The 9,614-nt window shown below is 44.5% G+C and overlaps 1 protein-coding gene across 1 annotated transcript in view; it reads right to left on the reverse strand.

The window, feature by feature from the left end:
* The window catches only part of TMEM266 (transmembrane protein 266), a gene marked incomplete at both ends in the record, with an annotated part of 90,785 nt that extends 81,380 nt beyond the window's left edge, over positions 1-9,405 (reverse strand). The window contains 2 exons of the mRNA XM_080691666.1: positions 4,713-4,785; positions 9,380-9,405. Of these exons, the coding sequence (XP_080547792.1) occupies positions 4,713-4,785; positions 9,380-9,405 (99 nt within the window). The remainder of the gene's footprint in view (positions 1-4,712; positions 4,786-9,379) is intronic.
* Positions 9,406-9,614: the final 209 nt, after the last annotated feature.

Below are 9,614 nucleotides of genomic sequence, written 5' to 3' on the forward strand. Positions count from 1 at the left end.
GAATATACTTTTCTGTCAAACAGTGTGGCAGTGAAACCCAGAAGTCCGTGGAAGACAGTCCAGTCCAGCAGGAAGTACACAGACAGAGAGACTCCTGCTTCTCTGCGATCTTTGAACAAGTTGTTAGGGGATGACTCAGAGGGGCCATCCTCTTGTGAATTGCATCTTTCTGCAAACTGCTGCTCCTACAAGAATCGGTTCAGGACAAAACTCGCTGTCTCAGTCCTACAGCTTGGAGGGGCCATTCAACTAGGGAGACAAAAGGCGAGAATGTGATTGTCACAAGGAAGGAAACCCACCCCCAGGCCAGAAGTACCAGGGGATGGATGGTCCCTGGCCAAAGGGAGGAACCTCCTATAAGCTCTGTGTAATTAAGAGAGGAGAAAGCTGGAGTTAGAAACACTGGTGAGCCGGGCTTGCGTGGTAGCGCACGCTTGTAATCCCCGCGCTTGGGAGGTGGAGACAGGAGGATCGCACAGGCTCGAAGCCAGCCGCGCTGGCTTGAGACCCTGTTTCCAAATAAAAATATAAAATAGTGCACCCCGGAGGTAGAAGAGTTTCCAGGAACCCCAGTACCACCAAAAAGTAAAATTAAAAATTAAAAAAAAATAAAAACACTGGTGAAATCCTGGGAAAGTCTGAACCTAGAGCAACTTGAAATCATAAAGATCCTCCCCTCCACTTCCCCTTGTTGTCCTTCTCCTTCTCTTTCCTTTTTTTTTTTTTTTGCCATGGTGATTGAACCTGGGGTATTATAATCTGAGCCACACCTGCAGCCTTATTTATTTATTTATTTATTTATTTATTTATTTATTGTGGTACTGGGGGTGGAACCCAGGGGCTTTTCTACCTCCGGGCTACACTCCCAGACCTATTATTATTATTATTTTTTTTTTTGGGTGGTACTGGGGGTGGAACCCAGAGGCTTTCTACCTCCGGGCTATACTCCCAGACCTTTTTATATATATATTTTTTTGGAAACAGGGTCTCACTAAGTAGCTGAGGCTGGCTTCGAACCTGTGCGATCCTCCTGTCTCAGCCTCCCAAGTGCGGGGATTACAAGTGTGCGCCACCACGCCTGGCCTATTTTTTTATACTTTATTTGGAAACAGGGTCTCACTAGGTTGCTGAGAGCCTCACTAAGTAGCTGAGGCTGGCTTCGAACCTGCGCGATCCTCCTGTCTCAGCCTCCCAAGCATGGGGATTACAAGTGTGCGCCACCACACCCGGCTTTTATTTTATTTTATTTTTTTGAAACAGGGTCTTGCTAAGTTGCTGAAGTTCTCTAAGTTCCTGAGTCTGGCCTCCAACCTGCTACCCTCCTGTCTCAGCCTCCCAGGTACTAGGATTACAGGTGTGTGCCACCACAACTGGCTGAAGATTGGAGCTCTCTAAAGTTGAAAGGGCCCACCCAATACAAGAGGGCACCAACCATTTCCACACCAGTCAATGGGGGTTAGGAGGCATGGGATAAAGGTTTGGGGAGGACACACCAGAGAGAACTGGGACATGATTTGAAGCCACACCATACTAAGGGTTTCATCTTGTCTTGGTTACCTTAGTAGGGAAGGTGTAAAGTTCAGTAAGCACAGAACTCTCCTCTATATTTCTTGGGATCATATATTAATTATATAGTAAGCATTATAAAATTCTCTATTCCACAGTGCAGATTTAACTAACCAATCTCAATTATTGGTTCTCTTTATAAATTCTCAAGCTAACAAAGTCTTCCTGGTTTGAATACTGATTGCATGGATTGTCTAACTTCAAGTGACAGCGAAGTCAGGAAGGAGGAGCTGCAGATGGGAGGCCAGGGGAGAGAAACGGGGCTCCGGAATGGTGTCTTTACCACCTGTGTTCCTAGCTACATAAAGGAAGAGCCCTGTGGAGGAGAGGAGAGGCGGGTCCTTCTGTTCATGGGCCTTCCAGCCTGCGGGAAGGACAGTTTAAAAAGTACAACATGTTCTGGGTGATGGTGGAGGTGGTGGTGGTGCACATCTATAACCCTAGTACTTGGAAGGCTGAGACAGGAGGAGCACAGGGGTGAGGCCAACCTCAGCAACTTCTTTTAAATAATAAAGGAATCGGGTGTAGCTTGGAGGTAGAATGCCTGAGTTGGATCCCCAGTACCCAGTAAGTAAATAAGAAAAAAAGGGGAGGAGAAAAGGTAAGATAACAGTGAGTAGCTGCTTCAGGTGCAGGCTTGGATCCTTAAGAAGCTGCACTTTTTAATTTTAAATATACTACTGGGATTGGGGAAGGGCTAAATGAGTGATGTGTGCATGTATGCCTCTAACGTCTTGTACTCCATTAAGATGTATAACTGTGAAGCACCAATACAAATAAAAAAAAACAAATATGCCTCTAGGGATTGAACCTAGGGGCATTCCACCTCTGAGCTTACCCTCCCCCTCCCAGGCCCTTTTTATTTTATCTTGAAGCAGGGTCTCGCTAGGTTACCGAGGCTGGCCTTGAATCTGTGATCTCCCTGTCTCAGCATCCCAGCTGGGATTACAGGCGTCATCACTGTGCCCAGCCAGGGGCCTATTTCAGAAGGCAAAATGCCTTAAGAAGATGGGAAGGCTTAGCCTGAATGTTACTTAAAAATAACAATATTTTCCAAACAAAACCACCCCCAAAGCACAAGCCCAGCACCAAGCAGGTGTCGTCTAGCGCTCTATAAATGAACATCCGAAGTGCAAGCCAGCTGCCTCATACACCTGGTAAAGTAGGGGAGAAAGCCTGCTTTGGGTAGACCGGGTCTGGCTCTGGTGGGCGGTGAAGCTGCTTTACAGACTTCAGTAAAATTTCAGCTCGCTCCACCTGTTGCTCCTGCATCCATGCATCTGCTAATTTCCTGTTGGCATGTTGCAGCCAGATCTGCAAAATTTAGTCTTCCGAAGCTGGTGTCTTTGGAATGTTAGAGCTGGAAAAGGCCGCTCAGACCAACGAGTCGGATTTTCTCACCTATCAGATTAAAAAAAAAAAAAAAAAAAAAAAAAAAGCCACGATCCAGCTCCCTTGTTCCCAGCGGCCCCCATCTCCATTCCTCAACCCTTACTGGAGTGACAGCCCCCCGGCATAGGTGAGCTGCTTTCATAATTCATTGGTTCCTACGTCTGGTTGAACTCGCACCTTTTGGGGCACTGCAGAAATGCCGGTCAAAACTCTACTTTGCAAGCTTCTTAGGTAGCGCACGTGTTTGTGCAAGGCAGCTGCTCCATTTGACCCTCCTGACCAGTGACTCTCAAATCTTCTCAGCCACCATGCAACTTCTCAGTTAGTGTGACTGGGGCAAATGCCTGGAAGCTGACATTTTAACAGATTTCTGGGGGGTGCTGATCAGCAACACACACACACACACACACACACACATTTTGATATGTGTATGTACTGTGAAATGATTGGATCCGACTATCAGCTCTATCCCATCACATAATTACTTTTTGTTGTTGTTGCTGTTGGTGGAGGTACTGATGAGGGCACTTGATATCTACTCTCTTAACAAATTTCAAGTATACCAAATATTTCCATGAACCATCACTGGTCGCCATGCTAGACATTAGGTCTCCAGTACTTATTCACCTTAGGGCTAAAGGTTTGTACCCTTTGAACTACAGGTAAAAATTTTCCTTTTGCCTCATCCCCCAGCCCCAGAAAACCACCATTTACATCTCTGTTATTATGAATTCAACTGTGTGTATGTGTGTGGGGGGGTACTGGGAATTGAACCCAGGTGCCTTTTTACCTCTGAGCTACATCCCCAGCCCTATTTTATTTTTTTATTTGGAAACAGGTCTAAGTTGCTCAGAGGCTCACTAAGTAGCTGAGGCTGGCTTCTAACCTGTGATCCTCAGCCTCCCACGTACTGGGATTATACAAGGGTACACCACCATGCCCAGCTGATTTCAACTATTTTTTTTTAGAGATTTCATATACAGTAAGACCATGTAGTCGCTATCATTTTGTGTCTAGGTTATTTGATTGAGCATAATGTCTTCAAAGTTCATCTCTCTTGTAAATATATTGAAGAATTTTCTTTCTTTCTTTCTTTCTTTCTTTCTTTCTTTCTTTCTTTCTTTCTTTTTTGCAGGTCTGGGAATGGAACCAGGGGCATTTGAGCTCTGAGCTACACCCCCTGCCCTATTTTTTATTCTTTATTTTGAAACAGGGTCTCACTAAGTTGCGGAGAGCCTCGCTAAGTAGCTGAGGCTGTCTGAGAACCATGATCCTCCCGTCTCAGCCTCCTGAATGTTGGGGTTACAAGTGTGTGCCACCACGCCTGGCTGAATTTTCTTTTTGAAGGTTGAAAATATTCCATTTGTATGTTTGTGGGTACTTACTTCTTTCCTATACTGGGAATTGAACACAGGGGCATTCTACATTCCTATTTGATTCTTTATTTTGAAGCAGGGATGCGCTATGTTGTTGAGGCTGGCCATGAATCTGCAATCCTCTTATCTCAGACTCCCAAATACTAGGATCACAGGTGTGCACCAGCAGGCCAGGTTATATTTTCTTTATCCATTCATCTGTAGATGGAGACTGCTATAATTTGGATCTCAAGTCCCGCCCCGCCCAAGCCTATATGCTAAAGACTTGATCCCCAGGGCTGTGCTATCAGGAGACCGTGGAGGCTCTAAGAGGTGGGGCCTAGTGGGCGCTCTTTAGGTCACTGGGAAGTGCCCGTGAAGTGGGTAATGGGATCCCACCCTGGACATGAAGTGAGACATTTTCTCCACAATGTGCTCCTCACCATTATCATCCAGCATCCACACCAGCCCCCTCAAAGCAAGGGGCCTGACTGATCATGAACTCCAACTCTAAAACCACAGGCCAAAAAATAAACCTTTTCTCCTTATAAACAGATCATCTCAGGTATGTGTTACAGTAACAGAAAGCTAGTGAATATGGAGACTTGGGTTGTCTCTGAGTTCCTGGCTATTGTGAATGCTGCTGCAATGAACAGACAGAAATCTTATTTCCTTTGGCACTATACCCAAAAGCTAGATAGCTGAACCATTGGCAGTTTTACTTTTAATTTTTCCATATTGGTTTTACATCCTGGCTATGCTGACACCAGCATTCACACCGATGTGTACAAGGGTTCTCTTTTCTATCGTTGCCAGCACACGTTATCTTTTGGCTTTTTGGTGATAGTCACCCTAACAGGCGTGCTATCTTGTGGGTGAACTTCCTTGTCGATTAGTGACGCCGAATCGCTTTTCATATACGCATTGGCTATCTGTACGTTTTTGTTGCAGAGAAGTCTTTTCAGGACCTTTTTTCTCTTTTTATTTTTGTTTATTATGTTTTTAGAACTGGGGATTGAAGCTGGGCGTGGTGGTGTACGCATGTAATCCCAGTACTTGGGAGGCTGAGACAGGAGAATCTGGGTTTGTGACCAGCCTCAGCTACTTAGTAAGGCCCTCTGCAACTTAGTGAAACCCTGTTTCAAAAACGAAGAATAAAAAAATCAGGATGGCAGTGTAGCTCGGAGGTAGAATGCCCCTGGGTTCAATCCTAAGAAACACACACACATACACACACACACACACACACACACACACACAACTGGGGATTGGACCCAGGGACATTTTGCCTCCAAGTTACACTCCCAGCCCTGTTAATTTTTAGTTTTTAAATTTTGAAACAGGGTCTAAGTTGCTGAGGTATGCGCCGTTGTGCCCAGCCCCTCGACAAAATTGGGTTGCTTTTATGCTATTAAGTTGTTTGACTTCTTTATGTAATTTGGCTATTATTCCTTTATTGCATATATGGTTTAGAAAAATTCTCTCCCATTCTGAAGGTTTCCCTTTCATTGTGTTCTCTTTTTTGGTTTCTTTCTTTTTTTTGTTGTTGTTGGTTTTTTTTGGAACTGGGGTTTGAACTCAGAGCCTCAAGCATGCTAGGCAGACTGTCTACCACTTAGCTACATCCCTGGTTGTTTCTCTTGATGTGCAGAAACGTTTTAGTTTGATATTGTTCTGCTTGTTTATTTTTGCTTTTGATACCTCTGCTTTTAATGTCAAGTCATAAAAATCACTGCTGAAAGCAATGTCATGGAGACTTTCCTGTTTTCTTCTAAATGTCTTGTGGCCCAGGTCTTATGTTTTCGTCTTTAATCCATTTTTAGTTGGCTTTTTTCTCATATAGTATAAGGTAAAGGTCCAACTTGATTTTTTTTATGTGACTATCTAGTTTTCCCAATGCTGTTTATTTAGAGTCTATTGCTGTCTTGGCACTTTTCTTTTTTTCTTTTTTTTTCATGGAACTGGGGATGGAACCCAGGGGAATTCTACTTCAGAACTATACCCCCAGCCCTATTTTTTATTCTTTATTTTGAAACAGGGTCCCAATAAGTTGTGGAGGGCATCACTTAGTAGCTGAGGATGGTCATGAACCTGCCATCCTCCTGTCTCAGCCTCCCAAGTACTGGGATTACAAGCATGTGCTACCATGCCCAGATCTCTCAGAACTTTGGTTGAAAATCAGTTGACTGTACACGTGTGGGCTTACCTCTGGGCTCTCTATTTTACCCTACCAGTTTGTGTGTCTGTTTTTATGCTAGTATCATACTATTTTGATTACTACAGCTTTGTAATATAATTTGAAATCAGGAAGTGTTATGTCTCCAACTTTTTTTTTTTTTTTTTTTTTTTTTTTACTTTCTCAAGATTGTTTTGGCTATTTGGAGTCTTTTCAGGCTCCATATAATTTTTTTTTGTGTGATATTGGGGATTAAACCCAGGGCCATTCTACTTCTGAGATACACCCTCAGCCCTATGTTATTTTTTATATTTGAAACAGGGTCTTGCTAAGGTGCAAATGGCCTCACAAAGCTGCTGAGGCTGGCAGTGAACCTGTGATCCTCCTGTCTCAGCCTCCCAAGTACAAGTGTCCACTGAGGTGCCCAGCTCCATAAGAGTTTTAGAATCGTTTTTCTTTTATTTCTATGAAAAATGCCAATGGAATTTTACAGAATCAATCTAGTTTTCCCAATGCTATTTATTGAGAGTCTACTGATCTCTGAGCACTTTTCCCTCTTTTCTTTTTTCTTTTGGTGGAACTGGGGAAGGAATCCAGGGGAATTCTACCTCCAAGCTATACCCCCAGCCCTATTTTGTATTCTTTATTTTGAAACAGGGTCTCACTGGGTGGCAAAGGGTCTCACTAAGTAGTAGCTGAGGCTGGTTGTGAACCGTGGTCTTCCTGTCTCAGCCTCCCAAATGCTGGGATCACAAGCGTGCGCCACACGCCGGGCTCTAACATTTTAATGATATGCTTCCATATTAATAACTGGATGCTTTAACCCAAGCTCTTTTGATCCTTCCCTTCCTCCATCTTGCGTGTGATGTATTCTTCATGCTTGGTGCCCTGTGGTTGCAGAATGGTTGCTGAAGCTCCTGCTTATACATCCTCACAAAAAGAATCAAAGGCTTTCTCTTCAAAAGTTCTGATCTTTTATTCAGTAGACATTATCTTTCCAAACTTTCCAGCCTATACCTCCTGATGTTTCCCTGGGCATAGGGATGCATGATCACATATCTGCAATAGAAGTAGGGACAAGAAGCAGCTGCCCCAGGGGGTTAAGGGTTCTATGAGAGCCTTGACCAGTCATGACTAATTCCTTGTAATGGGCATGCTGTTTCCATTAAAAACAAAAACAAAAAACTCAGTTCTCTTAGCAAGGAAGAAGCAAATAACAAGTATCTACCACTTGGTAGACCAGTTTAGATACTTTTAATATGGTTCCGCAACTCAGATGAATAAGCTTCCTGGCCCTCCAAATAAGGCTGCTGCCCAAATACTGAGGAGTGGCCGTCAGGAAATCTGAAAGATATATTCTCAAAAAACCTCTAGGCTCTTTTATTTGGAGATAGTACTGTGTGCATCTGAGGTGCAGGTTTGATATTCAGCGTCTTGTTCATGCCCCAGAGGAGAACTGTGTTTTTTGTGGGTTTTCTGCACTTGATGGGTAGGTTCTGTACATCAGCACGAGGTCGCCCTTGTTGTTGCTTGAGCTCATTAATACCTTGCTCCATGGACAAGGAGCTAAAATGAGGGAAATCAATCATGTACCCAAGTGTTCTCTTCCAATCTCCAGTCCGCTGCAAAATTCCTAGGTGCGGATCCAGTAGAAGAGCGAGCAGAGAGCACGCAGCAGCTTCTGTTTGATGCAGCGGGATTTCCCGTGGACCCCTCTAGCTCCCCAGGGTTGGCTTTCCTTCACTTACACAATAATGCAGGCTACTAATTATTACTTGTCTCACAAAAAACAGCAACATGAAGATTCCACAAATCTACATCAGAGCATCCACATTACTTCTTAAAATTACAATGAATTCTTCCCTTCCCTTCACTGTATTTTTTTTCTAATTTTGAGCTTCCCTAACAGTCACTCACTTCTAAAGTTGAACATATTGTGTGACTCCCCTAGGACAAAGCACTCATCATCTCCTTGACCCCCGCTGGCCCGGCAGAAAGGATGCTGTCCAACCAACAGGCATTTCTCGGTCCCAACCTGATGTCACTTTCCTTCCAGACTCAGCAGGGCTTTTGTGAAACTAGAATAGCTATGATTTGGGGAGCCACCGATAATGAACTGGGGCTACAAAAACTTCCCTGTCTCCTAACCCTTCCCCACCCCTAATAAAGTAAATCTTAAGTATAAATGCCACTGTTCAAGGACTTTGCAAATCTTTAAAGCAGCCTTTTGTTTTGGGTACTGGAGATTGAACCCAGGGCATTCTACCTTTGAGCTATATTCCCGCACCTATTTTATTTTGAAACAGGATCTCATTAAGTTGCAGAGGGCCTCCATAAGTTGCTGAGGCTGGCCATGAACCTTTTATCCTCCTGTCTTAGCCTCCCAAGTATTGGGATGACAAGTATGTACCACCTTGCTTTGCTTAACCCAGGGCCTTCTATCTCTGAGCTATACCCCCAGCCCGGGCCTCCCTAAGTTGCTGAGGGTCTAAATTGCTGAGGCTGGGCTTAAATCTCTCTGTGACCATCCTGTCTCAGACTCCCAAGTGCTGGGATTATAGGTGTGGACCACCACACCCAGCTCAAAAAAACCTTTTTCTGTACATGATGCTCATCAAAATGTTAGGAACCCAGATAGAATTAACTTGTTCATTGAGTTCCCCATGACACCAGGCCAATGACTATTCTTTGGTAAAGTCTGCTGTCTTCAGTTCCCAATACTGAGTGTGGTAAGACTGTGAAAATGGACCCCCCTTTCTTACCTGCCTTGTATCACCGGCATGCAACCTGTCATTCCCCTTTTACCCTGGCCCTAGGCTCAGCCCTGTGACTGCCTTTGTTCCAAGTAGGTTGTCAACAAACAGGAGAGCGCTGGTGTGATCAGGCTCACCCTCCACCTCGCACTTCTTCCGCCATGACCTCATGGCAGGCCAGGCTGCCTGGGGAGATGGTTGCTCCAGGCACCCCAGCCAAGGCCAATGAACAGCCAGGTCCCCTGGGCATGTGGGTGAGGTCAGCCATGGCCAGAACAACCTCCCACCTAGATTGATGACGCTCAGACTCATGACATAGGACAGTTTTTTGTTATTTTGGCTTTTTGTGGTGCTGGGGGTTGTTGAATCAGG

The sequence above is a fragment of the Muscardinus avellanarius genome (genome assembly GCF_963383645.1).
Source record: "Muscardinus avellanarius genome assembly, chromosome: 3".
Lineage (NCBI taxonomy): Eukaryota > Metazoa > Chordata > Mammalia > Rodentia > Gliridae > Muscardinus > Muscardinus avellanarius.